The sequence below is a fragment of the Lethenteron reissneri genome, chromosome 10 (genome assembly GCF_015708825.2).
Source record: "Lethenteron reissneri isolate LAM-NWPU_2019-01 chromosome 10, ASM1570882v1, whole genome shotgun sequence".
In the NCBI taxonomy this organism is placed as follows: Eukaryota; Metazoa; Chordata; class Hyperoartia; order Petromyzontiformes; family Petromyzontidae; genus Lethenteron; species Lethenteron reissneri.
This window is the reverse complement of record NC_083788.1, coordinates 1,742,416-1,762,942: the sequence shown is the minus strand read 5'-3', so window position 1 is coordinate 1,762,942 and position 20,527 is coordinate 1,742,416. Positions and strand designations below refer to the sequence as shown.

General features: G+C 52.4%; 1 protein-coding gene across 5 annotated transcripts in view; it reads right to left on the bottom strand.

Annotated features, from left to right (window-relative positions):
* Positions 1–4,842: 4,842 nt before the first annotated feature.
* Positions 4,843–20,527, bottom strand: part of LOC133340799 (phosphatase and actin regulator 1-like) — a 98,955-nt gene continuing 83,270 nt past the window's right edge. For 3 of the 5 annotated variants that reach the window (XM_061549206.1, XM_061549205.1, XM_061549204.1), the window contains 5 exons: positions 15,292–15,347; positions 13,521–13,582; positions 12,949–13,089; positions 10,627–10,703; positions 4,843–8,829 (listed from right to left, as the gene is read on the bottom strand). In XM_061549206.1, the coding sequence (XP_061405190.1) occupies positions 8,814–8,829; positions 10,627–10,703; positions 12,949–13,089; positions 13,521–13,582; positions 15,292–15,347 (352 nt within the window). In that variant the 3' untranslated portion in view covers positions 4,843–8,813. The remainder of the gene's footprint in view (positions 8,830–10,626; positions 10,704–12,948; positions 13,090–13,520; positions 13,583–15,291; positions 15,348–20,527) is intronic. The other 2 variants (XR_009754942.1, XR_009754943.1) reach the window with 2 other exon arrangements.

Here is a 20,527-nt window from a genome sequence, read left to right as displayed (position 1 = left end):
CAAAACCTATCCTTTGCAATGAATTACCTTAAACAAATAAATAAGCTATTTGATGTGAAAATTATCATAACACGAAACATTTTAATCGGTTATAATAAACATAAAGTGAATGTATATTGAGTTATAATCCGTAAACGAACTTACATCTATCGCATCACTTTATCTCTCATCGCTTCATCTCTCATCTCTTCATCTCATCGCGTTCCCTCTCTCTTTCTCGATGCAGCAGTCGTGGTGTCGAGTTTCAGATGCGATTCGCGGGAATTTCGTAATCTGATTATAATAACGAGGGAATACTGTGTAAAGACAAGTGGGGCCTACATCGCAGGGGTTTAGTTTATGTGCTGTCCGCTCACAAATTGCAACGCGCACTGTGTGTGGACGCTTTTTTACCAACTTTTTTTAAATCGGAATGGCCCAAAACTCGAATGTGCCCGGCTGCACCTTTTCCCCGATGTAAATGTTGTGAGAATGTGAGATCACTCCCCAATACACCGCTGTGCTGAAGCAGCAATAGCGCGTTTATTCAGGTGTCAACTTTATTAATAAAAAAACATCATTGGAACCTCCTTTTGGCGTCATCTGGTCCAACACCATGTGAGACGAGGCTCTAAGAAAAGCTGTCTTGGGTGTGGACCAATCAATTTCAAGGATAGTGCATACATTATCAGAGTTGTGTTTTTGTTTGCATTCTGACTGCAGGTATTGTGGTCAATGCAAACATGACTCCTTGTAAAAAAATGTGTCAGATAAAAGGGTAAAAAACCAATTATCAAAAAACCCCATTTTAAACCATGTTTTTTTTCTATTTTACCAAGTAAGGTCCCACTGAGTTCAGAATCGACCTGGTTATCACAAACGATAGCTCAACGAAGTGGCTTGTCATTGTGGAAATTATATTTAAGCCAAATACTCGAAACGCGTGTTTCTAAATGTGTGTGGGGGGGGGGGCCGGACACGGAAAAAAATCCACGCGATCACGGGGAGAGACACACGCAAACTCCAAATATACAGGCGTGAGCTTGGGGATCGAACCCATGGATCTCCGGCATAGCAGGCGAGGCAGTTAACATCTCGCCAGCGCAGCGTGTTGTAAGTGACCGTGTCAGGTGGAGGATTTAGGACACGCATTTTATTTACGCAATCTAACCCCCCCCCCCCCCCTCAAAAAAATATCCACTGGAAATCAAAACTTCCGAGTGAGATTGTTGGGCCCGCCTGTGGAGGAGCGGACGGTGATGATGGAATGGCCTTGCCCAGCAGCGTGACAGCAATGCCGCACCGCCACCTGCTGATAGCATCGTGAAGTGCACTGCAGCATCTGGAACAAACCTCGGTGCAATTGAATGCCCTGAAGTCATGGAATCGTTAATGCAGAATTATACTGGTAGGAACCTCCTGGTTGCATCAGCCCACAGGGGATTATTGTGTCCGTCCGTCCGTCGTGCATCCAAAAATGGGAGGGGTGGTGCTGGGTGGAGAGGGGAGGGTGGGGAGGGGCTGGATGGGGAGGGTGGGGAGGGGCTGGGTGGGGGGTGGGAGGGGTGGGGCTGGGTGGGGAGGGAGGGGCTGGTCACCCCGTGGTGCCCTTATAAAACTCAAAGTTTAACCTACTCACGCCGGCTTGTGCCCGCCCTCACAGTCGTCCATATTTGCGAAATACACCACGCCGCCGTTGACCCTGGCCATTGACCGAGCAACCCAACGTTCCTACCAGCTCCCTCCGCAGGAATGTGTTCTGTGTGTGTACGAGCATCGGTAACACAAGAACATCAGCAGGTCGATGGGCACACCTCCCTCATGCGTGAAAAAATGAAAAAGGCAAAGCCACAGTGGTGCGATCGTGTGGCAATGCAACCCAAAACGAGTCATCGTTGTCGTAAGCCGCTGTGGTCTGTGCTCCTGTTGGGGCCGCTGGCCCCCGAGGTCTCTCCCTGCTGGGCGCCGACTGCAGGGGTCCCGCCGCTTCCCGACCCCTCGCTGGTGTGCGAACAGCCGCTGCCGCCGCTGGGCTCATCGCTCGCGGGGTAAGGGCTGTCGCCCGACGGCTCCCCTCCCTGGGTCGCACCCCCGCGAGTTCGCGAGAGGCATGGCTCGTCGCCGGCTCTCGGGCGCCTCTAAACACTGCGTTGCCTCTTCGCCAATCAAACGCGACGCCTCCCCTCACACAGCCCCGCGCAGCAATCACACGCTCTGAACGGGGGGTCAGGGGTCGGAGGGCGAATGACTTCGCTCGCGTCCGCGTTGCCGATTGGTGTTTTCGTTACGGGAGGTTTAAAGGGCTGCGAGACGGCGTGCGTAAGGAGGGGTTAGTCCGTACGCGGTGCGGGGTCCGCAGCAGCCAGAGGGAGCGTACACCCGTGGAGCGCTGACTACACCCGCTGTGAGCGCACGAACACACAGCACCACGCGCTTTCACACGCTCGTCGAAACCACACGAGGCTACGATTAGTTATTAATGATTTATTACCGGCCGACTGCGATTCGCTTTTAAGTCAGTAAGGATCGACAAGGCAGGCCTACACTACCGCCCGAGGGTCTGTACCCGATTGATCTAATTTGATGGACTCTAAGCGATGTTGGTTTCCCGAGGCTCAATCCTAACACTCTCTCTCCTCTTACTCACAGTTAGATGCTTACGGCATTCCAGTGGTCTCGTCCTCGCTGCGCACCTCGACGCGTCACACGGACGTTCGAGTGGCCGAACTGGAGACCGTCCCGAGGGCAGACTTTTGGAGCAAGAGAGCGCTCTACCTGTCTGCGCCCCCCTTTTATCGTTAACCTACATCAAAGGAAGCCGATTCGAGGGCCTTCTCGGCCAATCAAGTCGCCGCGCCTGTTCAGCCGCATTCTCGGTGTCCCTAACAATGGGTCCCCCCGCTGACTGCGGTGCCGGCGGTGGTCCACGGGCACCTTTGCTGTGCTAATCAGCCGCGGTTTCCGTAACAAAGGCTCGCCGCGGGCTGCTGCGCGGCGGCGGTCCCCGAGCACACCCGCTACGCCAATCAGCCGCCCACCCCTTGGCTTCTCCCTTCCTTCGTGGCTGCGGACTCCTGCCTGCCTTGCCGATACGTGTGTGTGGGGGGTGCCTTTCAACCGTGGTGGCTGGACAGCCCCCGCCGTGACCATACAATCTCAACCCAGGTCACAGCGCCGCGGTGCGAATTAGCATCAGGGGAGGTCGCCCAATTCCCTGGCCGCAGGAAACCGTGAAGATTATCCCTATGAGGGCTTTCGGGTGAAAACCTGCTGGCCAGGTGACCTCCCCTTGGAGCTCTATGGGGGGGAAATGTGTGAGGGTGTGTTTATGTGGGGGGCGGTGAGGGGGAAGCGGGGTCGGCCCCGTCGCTTGGTGGTGGCGAGGTCGTAGATGGGGCGCCCGCCGAGCGGCTTCGCGGCGGCGGCATCACACTCCTCCAACGCAGGAAGAACAAAACGACTCTGTTGAAGCCGCGTCATCGTGGCGAGCGGACCTCGACACTTTCAGCTCCTTAACATTACGTGAGAGTGGGATGTCAGCACTCCAGTCTGCTCCCGCCCTCCTCATCATCATCATCTTTGTATTCCCAGTCCCCTTTCAGTAACAGCCCCGAGACGGAATTCCAAACCCAGTCAGCCACTCCAAATAATTCGTTGCCACGCGGATCGTGCGGACAGAGAGAGGGGAGCATAGACATGGAGTCGGGAGAGAGGGAGTAGGGAGAGAGGGGGTAGAGAGAGAGGGGGTAGAGAGAGAGGGGGTAGAGAGAAAGGGGGTAGAGAGAGAGAGGGGGTAGAGAGAGAGGGGGGTAGAGAGATAGGGGGTAGATAGAGATATTGAAGGGGTAAGGAGAGCAGAGCGTGAGATCTATTGTGAAATCTTTCGTTAAAAAGGGGGGGGGGGTTACATAAAGCAAAGCATTACAAAAAAAACTAAATGATGAACGAAGCAAAGTGGCGACTACACCGAGCATCTTCTTGTTTCCTCTGATCGTAAAAAAACGAGAAAGAGGCGGTCGCTGAGTTGGAGAGAGAGGGCCTTTTTATTAAAACGAGCCGGCAAGACTCGTGGTCCATCTGTACACAACACCGCGAACCGATACAGGAATCCCCTTCGCCCTCTCGTCCACGACCTGTCGCATGCAAACCCGCTCGGGTTCCACCCCACTCGCGTGACCCCCAGCTCCTATTGCTCTCGCTGGCGTCGCGAACAAAGACGTGTGCGTCTTTTACTTCCTTTCGGCGATTTAAAACGACGCACGCAATAATTTTTAACACATTTGAAGGGGTATTTTTCCACACGTTCTGAACAATCACATAGACCAGCGAGACGCAGACATACCAAGACAAATATCCGCCCGTGTGTAGCCTTAACAGACTGTTGGGGCAAGTGCTGCTAGCGAGCACCTATGAAGGCCGGCACGGCACACGAGGGAATGGGTGGCCAACACCACGCCAGGCCGCCTTTGTCTCCCCAGTGGCGATGTTTACACACCGTACCAGGTACTCATCTGAAGCTGAGTCGACCTCGGGCAGACCCGGGACCGGTTCAAATAATCGTCACTGGGTGTTGACCGTGAGCGGGAATCGAACTCGGGTCGCCGGGATTATAGTGCAGCGCGCTAACCACTCCGCTACAGCTGCCCCCTCACACGCACACACGGGGTGACACCTTCACACACACACACAGGGTGACACCTTCACGCCTCCTCTTAACGGTTGGCACTAGTTCTGCCAGCTAACGCCGTCCGCTGGCATTGCTCGTTGGCACAAAATCTGGACGATTTTTTAAATCTTTCCCCCCCCCCCGCGGCCCGCATTCAAATCCGTCGATCTCACAATCGCCAAGTGGGGGTTGATGTGGGGGGGGGGGGGGTAGGATTTCGGGGTCCAGGCTTGGACACCAAAATATCATTGACGGAGTTCTAACCTGGCAAAGGGCCCCACGCCGCCGGCTTGGACACCAACCTGGCAAAGGGCCCCACGCCGCCGGCTTGGACACCAACCTGGCAAAGGGCCCCACGCCGCCGGCTTGGACACCAACCTGGCAAAGGGCCCCACGCCGCCGGCTTGCCGCCTCATTGCAAAGCAGCAAGTGAACAACGACTCGCCGGGACACACAAGACAAAGGTCCCACCGCATGTTAGCCTTGACAGACTGTTGGGGCAAGTGCTGTTAGCGAGCACCTACGAAGGCTGGCACGGCACTCTAGGGCGTGGGTGGCCAGCACCACGCCCGGCCGCCTTCGTCTCCCGAGTGGCCATGTTTACACACCGCACCCGGTACTCATTTAAGGCTGAGGCGACCTAGGGGAGGCCCCAGGACCGGTTCAGATAATCGTCCCCGGTGTTGTCCGTGAGAGGGGATCGAACCCGGATGGCCGGGTTCGTAGCGCAGCGTAGCGGCTAACCGCTGCACTACATTAACATAACGCGCACACGCGCACACACATGCACGGATGTGTTTGGTCACCAATTTTTTGGCCGCGAGGAATGCGACCGGTGACCGTGACGACCAGCGAATGTCCACCGACGCAATGGCTGTGGACACCAGACGGGTGATGATCACACAAATCGTGGCCGCGGATAACAATGAGCGATGGCCCTCCGGTCGCAACGGGCGCACGCCCTCGAGAGGGCCTGGTGCATTTGGAGGCGAGCGCGGTTCAGCGAGAGCTGTGCGGAGAGACGCCGCCAAACCACCAACCCCGGTGGCCCATGCTCCCCCCCCCCCTGGGCGTGCCCCCCCCCCCGTCAGTGCTCTCAGCCCCCCGCCCCCCCGCTGGACAGACGGGAGTCGCACCACCAACCCCAACTGCTGCTCACAGATGAATCTCCACAAGCCGCGGCCATCCGGCAGACACCCGGCAGACACCCGGCAGACACCCGCGGTGTTCCAAAACAAAAGCGGACCAAGTTCGCGATGTGCGAAGAGGGAATGAACGAGGAGCCACGTTGGGTTTTCTTGATTCGCACTCGGATCCCGTGAGGCTGACAGGTCTGGAGGGTGGGGGGGGGGGGTGCGTTTACATTTGAGGCGGACCGGTCTCCAGCGTGCTGCTCGGGATGGCCTCGGCAAACAAACCGACGACACTAAATGTACGCGCAAAACACAGGTCCGTTGCGAAACTGCAGGCCCGCGTGCGTATGCAGGGACGGTCGAATTTGTTGCGGCTCCGGAAATAAAGGAACAAAAATCCTCCCCGCCGATATGTCTGTCGAAGTAAAAAAAACTATAAATGTGGGATGTGACTTGTGGAAGCACCAACATTTGACACCTGACGATCGGAACACGTGCGCACAGCTTCCTTACAAACAGTGCAAGGGATCATAACGCAGTGGATGATTTCGTGACTAAATCTGAGGATCTTAACACTTTCATGGAAGTTGGAAAAGAAATGAAAGAATCCCCGTGTTTAAATGCGCATTTGGTGGTACCTTATCTGTTTAATGCAGGAAATTCCACGTTCTCAGGGCAGGATAATTGAAGCGTGTATATGCACCGCAATAAAAAAAACTAAGTGTAGGGTTTGAATGTGCAACGTGCTCTACATTCGCAATATGTGACCTGTTCTGCCGGGAGAGCACAGCCGACATTCAACCGCAGTCCTCCAGCGCCCTACAGCCGTGGAGGTTCGGCTGCTGTTCTCGCGCGGTGCGTGGGGTCGGGTAACGCCACGCCGGAGCGGGCAGCACGCGGGTCACAGGTCACAGGTCACGTTGCGGCGCTCTCCCTTGGCACACCGGCACCGCGCGTGCGGCCGCTCAACACGCTTGGCGATATGGAGACGAACTTTTCCGACATCAACAACTGAATGCGTTGACCGTGGCCTATCCGTCGGCAGCCCGCGCTGGCCTTCACCCAGCGGTGGATTGATTGAGGCCGACGATAATGATCACCATGATAATTACCGCACGTGTCGAGCGCACGAGTGTTGCTTCGAAATTACTTCAGTCCTTTGTAGCAATGCACGTTCCAATTTCGAGACAAGTCACAGAGACTACGTTGGCAGCGGTGTGAGAAATCGAGAGTGTAAATACGTGGCAGACATACCCCTGGCAGTGAGCACAGCACGAGATTACAAACTGGGAGAAAAGGCCCTCCCCCTCCCTCCTTCAGTAGCAAAGCACTGACGACCCCTCGTGTGAGAATTGGCACGTGAACAGTGACGAAAACGGCGACTGCATCGTGGTCGCAGTGCTTTTGAAAACTCGCCCAAACACCGCCCCCCTCCTCGCTTTTTAAACACGGCTTGCTTCCGCGTTTCCGAGGCCATGCGTCAAAAAGCCTTGCCCGGCACCAGGCCTCATCGGAGAAGCACGCAGCGGTGCCGAGCGTGGAGTAAACCGTGGGGTTCAACCAGGGAAGTTTTACGGGTTAATTCGCAGCAGCAGCAACAACAAAAAGGTAGCACAATAACCTCGCCATCATTTTGCGTTCCCCAACGACACGCGGCCGATGGGCGGGCGACGCCGCGTCCTCCGAGGGCTGCAAATAATCGAATTGCACCGATGATACAAAACGCAAAGCGGGATCGGCACTGGTATCGGTCGTCCTCCCCATTATGCAAAAATGCAAAGACCATTACGTATAAAATAATAAAGGGTTTTTCTTAAAGTAATGAATAACATCACGTAAAACTGATATAAATCCTTTTCAAGTAAAAAATATTTTTTTACAGCTGTAAAATAACACATCGTCATCCCTTGCGTTTTACGTATTTTTTTTTATCACAGTGCAGAGACGTGTCTCCATGAAAAGCTAAGGGAGGAGGAGAACCCACCTGCTGGGCCCGCGTGCTTGGAGTGCACGCGACACTCCGATGGCCTCGGGAAACAACATCGTGAACTGGAACCTCGACCGATCGCCAAAGCGCTTTCCTCTTCCACTACGCCACGTTAACTCCTCACATTTTTCTGTTCAAAATAAATAAACCTCGATTGCTTGCCAAATCAAAACGACCCGGCGTATCGATAATATTCCATTCGGCAAAGAATGAGCGTTGTGCTACTGCTGGACCGCGTAGACGTCGCCGTCCGCGTCCTAAAGATCTGCCCGTGTGTGGCCTTGCCAAGGCTTGACGGCCGCTCACCCATCGCAGCCACGCGGCTCGGGTCAACCTGCGCAGTCCCCCGCAAACTCGAGAACCAGTTCACCGCAGACGGCGGCGGCGGCGGGCGGTGAAGAGCCTCCAAGCTGCGGCTGTCCCTCCACGGTGGATCGCAACGTGCCGCGTGCCACCATCCCTCCCTCTCTCCCTCTTCGCGTTGCCCTCCTCGCGACAGGAAGGGCAGCCCGGGCCGACCCAGCCGCAAGCTCGCTCTCTTCGCTCGGCCGCCGTGATTTCTTTTTTTTTTAATCGGAGCCAAATCCATCGACAACAACAGCAATTTACTGAAACCGCCGCCGTTAAGGAGAAACAAACTCAAACGTCCTCTCCCGCGCTCCTCGCGAGGCTGTGCGGCAGCCACCAGCGCCACAATGAGAAGGAGGATCCCAAAGCGATTTCTCTCCGCCGAACAAAGAGACTTTGGCGACGTTCACAGATTTTAGCGAAAGCTGCCACCGGCGTTTGCTCGGTGTTTTTTCTCTTATTCTTCCTTTTTTCCCCGCAAGAGTTCAAAGTTTCTAAATCGTAAATTGGAAGCTTTTCCCGTGCATTGCGTTTGAGACGTCTCGCTCGCTCCGTGCCAGAAGGCTTGGCCCACCCTTTAGAAGAAAAACTCCTCGTTCTTCATCAGGCACTTGTGAGGCTGCCTGTGGACACCAGGTTGGGGTCCGCAGAGAGGAGAGAGAAACAGAATTCCGGCCAGGAGTATGGCGGCGAACGGCGATTATGGCCGGTGGAACCTGCACGAAGGAAAGACACGTTGGCAGTTTAGTGAGCGCACGATCGCCAACAGATACAAACAAACCCCCTTTAAAAAACACAAAAACCATCACATCAGCAGAGGTGAGCTTTGGACTTGTATCAACTCGCTTAATCTGTAGCCGTCACTGATGAATGAATACACATTCAGAAACACACACATTTAATCATGCATTCAACTGTTACTAACTTGAACACGATGCGTGGATACAGTGAATGCATACGCAGTTAAACGGATTGCACGTATGCACCCACAATGTTCCACTCGGTGAAGCAAACGGCCGTGAAGTGAACTCTGCCACACACGTCAGCGGGCTTGCGAATACAACCACAGTCTGACCCCAGCCACTTGCACAGTGCAGGATTATTGCTTCAAACTCTTGCTCTCTGCGATCAGGGAACTGCTTTGCCAGGGCTCCACTTCTCCCCTTGCTATTCTCCAGAACGTTTCTACATATTAACGGCGTAAGGCACTACCACTACCACTAGAGCACACGGTCCCCCCTATCCATAATAACCCTATATTACTGTGCCCTATAGTCGTACAATCCTATTAACGTGTTGTTAAAAAAAGGTACCGCCTATCCATAATAACCCTATATTATTGTGCCCTATATTCCTATAATACTATTAACTGTTCTTAAAAATAATAATAGGGTAAAGTAAGGCGAGAAGGAGCGCCATAAAATAATTCCCGGAGAAGCGTTCCGGAATGTTGTGGCCGAGACCTAAGCAGGGTGCTTTGCCGGCAACGAACCCCACGTGACCCCCAGCTAAAGACGCGCACCGGTAAACGATGCCACGGCAGGTGTGCGTCGTGGATGGAGCAATTCTCAGAGGATCTAGGAAAGTCGGAGCTAGCGGTGACTTTCAGGGTTTACTTTCAATCCAATCTCACGTCACTTTACGCGAGAAGAAACCTACACCGGGGCCATGTCCATCCGTAAACATCCTCATTGGCAAATCTGCGCGATACTTTAGCTCATTCGTTAACCCCATTGTCAAGGCCAAGACCCCTAAAGCGTCCACCCCTAATTGCTTTTTAACTATCCAAAAAGCAAGACTTGAAAGCGATGACAATGCCTTTGCCGTTGCAGTACCACAGTTTTGGAACGACCTTGCGTCCTCCCTTAACATCGTAAATCTTCCTTCGAAAAATATCCTGAAGCAGAAGATTAGTGCCGGATACAACTGGATTTGCCAATGTGATTTGTAGCTTTCATCCTTATCCCGCGTAGTATCGATAGTTTCATTTCAACATGCAATTTCAGTGAGGGGCAACTGTGTGTTGTCTTGCTGTGGTCTGGGACTGTTCTTGTTGCTTCATATATTTTATTTATATATAATTTTTGTGATTTGCTAACCGTCCCTTTCCTATACTTTGCACTTCATATCTCATCGCATTTCTCCGGGACGATTACGGATTCTGAATCTGATTTCAGACTGCCGGAGGAATTCGAGGTTCAATATCGCGTCAAAGTCCCAGCAATTATTGCTCATAACTCTCTGAAGAGGCGTGCGGGTTAACGTGTCAACCTCGGCTGCATGCAGTTGTGTTGTAGTCGTCAAAAATTCACAACAGTTCACGTTAAATATCAGAATAGTGCCACGCCCATGGCTACCTTTGTCTCCCCAGTGCTGATGTTCACACACTGCACCAGGTCCTCATTTAGGGCTGAGTCGACCTAGGGGAGGCCCAGCACCGGTTCTGATAATCATCGCCGATGTTGGCCTTGAGCGAAACTCGGGCAGCCGGGTGGGTGGACGTGCGGCTCTACCGTGTGAGGTGCTTGCTGTGCTCGTGGACTTCCATCTCCCGGCTCTTGTATTCGTTCAGCTCCTTCCGTATTGCTGCCTGCGAGCGCAAGAGTCAAGCAGTCGTTAAAGCCGGGATGAAGAATCACGCTCGTGCGTGGATTCCGTTGAAGCTTCCCGACGCGCACTTGCCCGAGGAAGTACAGTGGACTCTCGATTTAATCCGTGCTAATGACGGGGAGGGGATGGCCTCGGATGATTAGAAATCACGGATAATCCAAAAATATCAACCGATCGATGCTCGTGCTCAGTAATAATAACAACACTTTCCTGCTCCCGCACAGAAGACTCGGCCCACTTAGTGGATGATAGCAGAGCCACGCCAATCAACATCAATCAAACTCCGCCCGACTATTGTAAAGATCTGGCAACTACTGCACTGTAGAGGCGATCACGTGGATTTTGGGTTAACCGGAGCACAATTTGTTCAGTTTAAGCACGTGACCTGCAATAAACATTTCCAAGAACAATGTATAACTATTTTTACGTGATTAATTTGGGCTCGAGGGAAAATCCACACGTTATTAAGTTGTCAAAATCTCAGGCGCGTGGTCAATCCGCAAATCGGTTAAACCGCACGCGGATTAATCGTGAGTCCACTGTCGACTCAATTGTCGACAGTGTCGGCACGCCCGGAGGCCACGCGAGACGACTTCGTATGGCGGGCGACGTCCAAAGACGTTGCAGGGTGTGGCACCACGGGGTATGACGTCATCGGCGAGTGTGAGTGCGGGGAGAGTGCGAGTTTTCTCTTAGCGCTGAGTGTTGCGTCCAAGTTTTGAGAAACTCTTTGATCAATGCTACCGGTTCCCTATTATTACGTAAGGCCCCACACAGGGAAAACAACTTTATTCTGTACTGTAGTTTCATTCGTGTTGGATCGTCATCGTGTCTCTACGCAAGACTTTGCTTTTCAGAGAGACAGACGGACAAAGCTGGCACGTGAATATTTCCACCTCGGTTGAAAGCAGTGTGGATCATTGCCGTGTGTACGTTGAACTCCTTGCGCACACCGTACGTAGCCAAGCGTGCTAATTGGAGGTGCGGGAGAAGGACAATAAACTGAACACAAGAAGCAGTTCTAAAGAAACGAGTTGTCAATTTATATCATTTAAAAGCGCTTAGCTCCAGTGGCTTCCTAAAATTGGAAGGACATATTTTTTAGTCGTTTGACTGTAACTCGATAGCTACTAACAGCTAACTCTTCGTACGCCTATTTAACCGACATTTTACAGGGGACATTTCAATATGTAATTCTTATCAGGCCCCATGATGTAAATAAGTTGCAGTCTTCTTCTTGGTTCTTTCGGTGACTTTACCGAAAGAACCAAGAAGATGAATCCCTGCAGTCACGAAAGCTTTAAATCGAAATTTAAGTTGCAGTCTCAACATCTTATCGTTATTCAGTTTCTCTGGCCTCTCTATGTGATATGAAGTCGGGCCAATGGCCCAAAATATCGCCTGTTACGTACTTTTCCATTCAGGCCACTGTGCTCTTGGCAAATGTTTAGAGTTTTTTGTTGGTTTAACACGTAATAGGGCTTTCGCGACCAATATTATCCATAATATAGGTTTTTTTGGGTTAGATTCCCTAAATATAAATGTGGCGTTAAACCCGCCCCCACCTGACAGCCAATTATTAAAGTTTGTCACGTAAACGGAACGCAATGTTCCGTTGTTATTTTTGCTTGTGCACCCGCTGCCAACGCAGAATCACCACTATGGCATTTCTTTTCTCTTCTCGGCTAATCGAGGTGAAATCCACATCACTGGACCTCGGGCTCGGCGCGTTGTGCCCACTGCCGGGTGCAACGCAGTGATGCCCATCTTGCCACTGACGGTGGCCCAACGACCTTCGGCTGGCTCAGATCAGAGAGCACGAAACAAAAGGCCACATCTCCCACACCACGGAGATCTGTAGCTGTTACAGAGTTTTTGCTGGAATGTCAGCTGATGATAATAATTGCCTAATCACTCGTGAAAGAATCCGTAGGCTGATTTTCAGGAGGGTCCCCGCTACGTTGGGATGTTTGGCCAGCGACAACGGCATTGCACGATTTTAGCCACGCGAGGAAACCGGAGAACCCCGAGGAAAGCCCGCGCAGAACATGGGGAGAGAGAACACAGACTCCACGCAGAAAGTCGCACGAGTGGGGAGTCGAACCCAGGTCATTCCTGACGTTTGCGGCGCAAGCATTATAGCCACGCTGCAAGCACCCGCTTTCCCTTGCCCTGAGCTGCCCATCCTCAGCCGGTCCGCGAACCCCTGCCCAAGCAGGACTCACTTTGTCCGCGGCCGTGAGCCGGGTCCAGGGCTTGTCTGCCCGCCGGTCGTAGTCCTGCGCGTCCGACACCTCCACGTAGTCGTTGAAGCGGATCAGAATCCTCTTCTCCCGGAGCTCCTCCACCGTCGGCCTTTGACTCAGCTGACAGGTGACGGGGGGGGGGGGGGGGGCAGGAGGGCACGGGGTTACTTGGGTTAGTCGCGTCGCTCTGTTGCGCGCACACAACCATTACAGAGGTGCAACACACAAGGCGGACGTCTGCACGGGCAGCACAGTGCCGTGGTTCATCATAGTTTTTGGGTTAGGCCAGGTAAAGATCTGATAATGTAACAATGGTGCCAGGTGATCATTATCCCGTTGCCATTGTTACCGATAACGTAACAATGGTGACAGGTGTCGTTATCCCGTTGCCATTGTTACCGATAACGTCCGGGCTCGGTGCTCCACAGCGGTAAGGGGTAACGATTGGGAGCGGTGTGCCCATGGGGGAGGGGAAAACAACGGGCGATGGGCGAGGGGGGACGGGGTGGTTGGGGTGAATGTCCGCGGCTCGTAAGGAGATCTCTTCCCACCTTTCTGGAGAGCCTCTGCTTGATCTCCCTCTTCTCATCTCGCTCCTCGTCGGTGTTTCGCTCTGCAATCAAAGTGGCAGCAACACGGGATCCATGAACATCCAAGCAGGTACACGCACGCACGCGTTTCGGTTTGCAACGCTCCTGGTTTAGCCCTCACTTCAAACTATTAAACCTAAAAGTTTGAACTATTGTTATTTTATCATGTAAGGCCCACTGAGCTATGTAGCTCTTTTTGAGAAGTGATGTAGCTACAGGTGGCTTATCATGTGGAAATGTAAAGGAGCCAAATACTCGAAATGCACGTTGATTCTAAATGTGGAGGGTAAAACCGGAGGACCCGGAGAAAAATCCACGCGACCACGGAGAGAGACACACATCAAACGCACGACCTCTTGTATACCAGGTGAGGTAGTTAACATCTCACCACCGTGGGAACTTTGGCTTCCAACCACTTGGAATAACCGCACTGCACACTGAACTCACACTGTGGCCATGTGCTCGCCAACGACGCTGACCAGCATGGAGAAGTATGGTCAAGCAACCCCTACGACCCGCATGGTGTAGGCACGATGCCATCCAACAGTGGAGGGCTGTGTGTGTACTCTACACATGGACGTACCAGGCCAAAGATTCAGGAGGAGAGAAAAAAATATCATTAATTACGTTATTATTAATTATATGACATTTAATAAAAATTCGTACTGATTTAATTAATAGTATTAACTGTTATATTTATTGATTGTTATTAATTATGATTGTTATTGATTGATGCTAATTTCTGATTCACTGTGGAAAATGTTAATTCTTCACATTTATGCTTCATGAGAAACGCACACGCCCACCCATCTAGCATGGTATTATATATATGTCTATGATGGCCGTTTACCCAGGAAATCCTCGCGGAGTCTCAACACTCTTTCCAGGAGGATCCTGCCACGTATATTGCAGGAGGCAGCAATGCTGCTGCTGTATGCAATCGCAAATTACCAATCAAAGTTTACATTTATTTAAGGCACCTTTCTTAAAACCGAGGCCCCCTGTATGGAAAACTATCCTCCATTTAACATTTTAAAACCAACTGTTAAAATGAGTAATTTCAGATTGATGTTTCGGCATTGAGATGTTTGGCTAGTACCAGTTACATTGTGTGTTTGTGTTTATCTCTGGAAGGAAACCGGAGAACCGGGAGAAAATGCATGCAGAGCACGGGGGAAGAGAGGAACACCCAGACTACACGCAGAGAGGCACTCGAGTTGGGAATCGAACCCCGGTGCTTCTTGCTGCGAGGCGCGGCGAGTGTCACCAGCGCGCTGCCGCTGCTGCCGCTGCCGCCACCCCGGTGTTGGCGTACGCGGCGCGTGAGGCTGTGATCTCGCGGCGCGTGAGTGAGGCGTGTGTGTGAGCCGTGTGCGTGAGGCTGTGATCTAGCGGCGTGTGTGTGTGTGAGGCACGTGCGAGGCGTGTGTGTGTGTGAGGCTGTGCTCTAGCGGCGTGCATGCGTGTGTGTGAGGCTGTGATCTAGCTGCGTGCGTGCACGCGTGTGTGTGAGGCGTGTGTGTGTGAGGCGTGTGTGAGGCGTGTGTGTGTGTGTGTGAGGCACGTGTGTGTGTGTGTGAGGCACGTGTGTGTGTGTGCGGCGTGTGTGTGTGTGAGGCACGTGTGTGTGTGTGTGAGGCACGTGTGTGTGTGCGGCGTGTGTGTGTGTGAGGCACGTGTGTGTGTGTGTGCGGCATGCGTGCGTGTGAGGTGCGCCGCGTGCCACACTCACGCTTCAGGATGTTGCGCTGCTCGAGCTCCTCCGCGGACGGCCGCTGGGTGAGCCTCCTGCGGAACAGAACGTAGATGACGCTGTGCACCATTTTCGCTCGCTCTCTCCACGTGCTCCGCTCTCTGCTCCTCCTCCGCCTCGACTACCGCCACTGACAACGCAGCTTCTGCTCTCTCTCTTTGTTGGCCAAAAAAAAAATGTTAAAAAAATGTTTTTCCTCTCGCCGCTCCTTGATTAAATTCACGAGGAGCCGTGCGAGCCCTGGCGGCACAATTGTCCCGCTTCTCCGCCGCCTGATGCTGCGCGAGATCCCAATCGATGATGAGGGAGGCGGTGGCTCGCTTCCAAGACCGACTCCGATCGAGACTTCACCGAACTCGACTCGCGAGCGACGAGAATCAGCGAGACGCCGCTCTTCGGACAGGTTCGGGCCCAGGAATCCTTTCACCAAGTACAAAATGCACGCAAACGCAGCGGCTTCACGCAGAGGTATTTGTCGTGAGAGGAGGGCTCTGCATGAGCAGACGAGGACTTCCCCTTTGCGCTATCGCGATCGAGAGTGCCCTGTGTGGCGGTGGCAATTTATAGACATCGCGCGTCCTCCCACGCACGGCGGGCGCGGGCGGGGGGGGGGACGCGGGAGATTCGTAGGCGGGGGAAGCCGATGCTATTTTTGGCTCTGCGGTACGACACGTTCAGAGGTGGCGTGCTGCATACGCAATGAGATGCTCCCTCGCACCGCGCGGAAATCCCTGCACCGCCGTTCGTGCGCGGAACAGCGTAGCGGCGAGCCCTTTGCAAGAATCCGAAATGCCTCCACTGGGCACAAAGACCGACTGCTATTTTTAGCATTTTGTGCTATTTTAAACTATTTTTTACCATGTAAGACCCACTGAGCTATGTGCCAATGTTCTATACAGAAGTGACCTGGCCACCACCAATGATAGCTCAACGAAGCGGTTTGTCGCGTGGACATTTACAGCGGCAGCCAAACACTCTGAACGCGTGATGTTGATCCTAAATGTGGAGGGGTAAACAAGCGGAGAACGTGCAACCTTCAAATATACAGCAGCGGCAGCAGCAGGCGTCAGGGACGGGATCGAACCCACGACCTCCTGTATACCGGGCGAGGTAGTTAACATCTCGTCACTACGGTGCACGCTCGCGCTCCGAACACTATCCGGAGAACACGGTGAATTTTATCAGCGAATGTGCGATTTTGCTAATTATTTGCTGATGCTACGTAAATAGGGTGATGCAAATTCCAAGGGAGATATTCCCCTATGGCCTACACAGACCGTTGATATTAGCGAGCACCTATTAAGGCTATCACAGTGCACAATGGGATGGTGCAGCTAGTAGCACGATGCTTAGCCGCCTTTGTCTCTCCAGTAGTGATATTCACACAGCGCACCCGGGCACTCAATTCAGGACCGGTTCAAATATTCTCTACTGATTATAGCCACAGCCAGGAATCAAATTCAGGTCAGACTGTTGGGGCAAGTGCTGTTAGCGAGTAGCACCTATGAAGGCCTGCACGGTACTCGAGGAGGTGGGTGGCCAGCACCGTGTCAGGCCGCCTTTGTCTCCCCAGTGGCGATGTTTACACACCACACCAGGTGCTTGTTTGAGGCTGAGTCGAGCTAGGGGAGGCCCAAGACCGGTTCAAATAATCGTGACTGATGTTGGTCATGAACGGGAATCGAACTCGTGTCGCCGGGTTCGTAGTGCAGTGCACTGACCACCGCACCACCGCTCCACCCGTACACAATACACGGACACGCAAACGCTCAGGCATGCAATTTCCTGTCTCGCTACATCACAGTATAAATTGTGCTCTCCCTCAATGTGCGTTGACTGTTTATGCTGATAAATGCTGCAGGCTATTTTTAAGTGGTTCCCACCGTGCAGTAGATAACAGGGGATTGTCATCGTCATCACCGTCACACACACGATGGCAATTGTGGCACTTAGGCACGATTGTTTTCTCATTCTGCACAACTGCCAGGAGATAATATTGACCTCATGATATCCGCTGAAGGTTATTAGCGCGCCTAGAAGCAGCAATTTATGACGATGACATTAGAAACCGGGGAAAGCACCGATGATTGATCAGCGCGATCGCTGTACTGTCCTATCGGCGTTGGGCGATTCCCACTCTCCGGAGCTCACAAATCGCAATGAAATTCCTGAAAACAAACTGCGATTCCCAACGGGCGTTGGCGGATTCGTCGTGAAACGATTTGCGTAGGGACGCAACGGTTCACGTGTCCAACGCACCGCTGAACTGCAAGGATCCACAGTCGCGATTTAATGTATACTCTTCGCTCTTCAGAGCAGGACCCTAGTACCCTCCCAGCCTCGGCTCTTGCACTGGACGCTGGGGACGTTGGGTCTTCTCAAGCGCTGCCCCCCAACAATCTGGAATGCCTTGCCGGCGGTGATCCGGCACGTGACAGGGCCTCAGTGTGTTGAGGAGGGAGTGCAAGACTCACGATTTTCTCGTGGCTTTTACTTAAACATTATTTAATTGTCTTTGCATTTTATTTTAGTGTGCAACGTTTTCATACCCCCTTGAGTGGAGGTGGTTTTACATTAAAAATAAATACGGTTTACGGTTTGCAATTCAGAAGTGGGTTATTTTTATTGTCTAATTTCTCACCTCTGTTGCATCGCTTTCTCCCGCGTTCCTTTTGTGCACAGACTTTGTTCACTCTATTAGCCCAAATTGCAACATTAGCAAGCCAAACTATTTGCACACATTGTAATGCATGTTAAATTTTACATGCACTATTCAAGGTACGCATGTGAGAGATTAAGAATAGGGCGCCGTGGTAGCGAGATGTTAGCTACGTCGCCCGGTACGCAGGAGGTCTTGGGTTCGACTCTGACGCCCGCTGTATATTTGGAGTTTACCTGTCTCTCTCTCTCTCCGCGTGATCGTGTGGATTTTTCTCCTGGTATTCTGGATTTTCCCTCCACATTTAGAAACATGCATTTAGAGTATTTGGCTGCAATACACTTCCACATGATAAGCCACTTCATCAACTGCCGATTGTATTATGATCGCCGCTATATTACGACTTTGATACACACGAGCCCTGTCGGAAACCCGCCGAGTCCTCCGTTTTTCTTCCTCCATATTTAGAATCAACATGCGTTTAAAATATTTGGCTGCTATACATTTCCACACGATAAGCCACTTCGTTGAGCTATAATTTCTGGCCAGCTCGCTTCTGAAAAAGAGCTACATAGATCAGTGGGCCTTGCCTGGTCAAATAAAAAAAAGTGCATTTCTCAGTGCCTTCAAGGAATGTTAAAATCACGTGTGATGTTCGGGGGAAATCCATGCTTACAGATCTGTCTTAGATTCTATGATGGTGACAGCAGCACGATCCCAGAAGGGATGGGATCGCGATTTGAGTCGGCGGTGAGGAACATCGTTCAGGTCTTGGTTGATGATAGTTGTTGGTGGTTGTCATTGGCAATGAAACGTGTAAACTCACTTTCAGTTTGCTCGTCTCTGCAGATTTTTGGATCACCAGAACAGGGAGCCAGAGGAATGGTGCCAGCTTCAGTGTTCTGGTTATGATGCGCATTGCGTTGTTAAATCGAGTACGATTCCTGCAGGAACTTCCCGGCACTCATGTCGGTGTTGAAGGGAGCTGTCAGTGTGCTGCCCAGTGAGTCCACTGCACAACAATATTGCCAACTCGGGTTGAATTCCTGATCATAATCCAGATTACTGCCAGGATTTATGTTGAACTTCTTTCGCACCGTATGCAGCCGTCCATGCTAATCGTAGGTGCGGGGGAAGGTCAACAAACTAAACACAAAAAGCAGTTCTAAAGGAATGAGTTTTCAAACTAGATGATTAAAAAGTGCATTTCTCCAGTGCCTTTCTAATAACGGAAGGAAGAGCGTTCCGGACGATCCGCCAACCCTCGCTGCCTCCACAGTGCTGGATCAAAGGCGTGCGTAGCCACCGCCACCGCCCAGATGAGTTTGTGCATAACTCTAGAATCCTTTACGTGACTCCAGAGCCACTGGCCGATTGAAGTTGATGTCTGAGCAGGGCCCAGTGTGAAATTTGGCAAATTCCAGCACCAGCCCACTGGGCAATATAATTCGGATTTGAAGTTTCCGTGACTGCAATTTCTGAAGTGCAAGAAACAATTGCTGAAGTGTAATTGTTTCTCGCTGTGGTTGTCCCACCTGATGACGGACGCTTGTGTTGTGCCCGAAACGTCGTGATTTAATTTATTTTATTTTTCATACCTACGTGACTTTACCGAAAGAACCAAAGAGTAATATAATCTGGGTTTAGCAGCATCGACCCCCCTGGCACCCAGTGACAAAATAATTTCGTCTTGGGCAACGGTGTTGATCCCAACCCAAGGTCTCAGCAGGTGCTGCTAGCTGCACTGATGCGGTGACCGTCTTTGTTCGATGGCCAGCCAAAAGCCGCCGCGGGGACGACTGGAGTTTGTGCGGCGATGGTTTATGCCCCTTGACTAAGGAGCGGCGAGTCTGCTTCACAACAAATATTGGCAACCCGGCCTAAGTTTCCGGCCTTAATCGTGATGACGGTCAGGGTCGATTCAGGCCTGAATCGAGCCAAGCCCCGTGGCGGTCGCTTTGCTCCAAACGTGACCAACGTGCCCGAGGCGAACGAGGCAGGGCGTGCGTGGGTGCTCACCACGCCGCCCGCTCACAACCGAGGCCATTACAGGTGACGGCTAACAGTGGCCCGCACCTACAGGCTGCGCGAGGCGAGCGTGGCTCAGCGTGGTTCCTACTCCTCCTCTACGTGTAATTCACGGCGCCCCGGCGCTCGGACACAGCGGTGCGTGTGGGTCACACATGTCTGCGTGTTATTCATCTTCATTAGTGTGCGCTTTTAAACGAGCAAGCGTGCATTGCTCACCCTTTCGTTAAAGCCCCCATTGATTTCCTCGCTCTCTGTGTGGAAAATGCATAACGACCCATCCAAATGGTGATTGCATCCGGGGATTGGATGTGGTGGTCTAACCTGTGGATATTTTTGGGGCAGTGACACGGCCCAGTGGTAGCACGCTCGTGGGTTGAATCTGGTAGCCCACCATGATTATTGGTGTGGGTGAGATGTTAACTACCTCGCTTGGTACACCAAAGGTCACGGGTTCGATCCCGACGGTGGCGCCTGTATATTTGAAGTTTGCACGTTTCTCTCCCCCTGGATTTTTCTCCGGGTCTT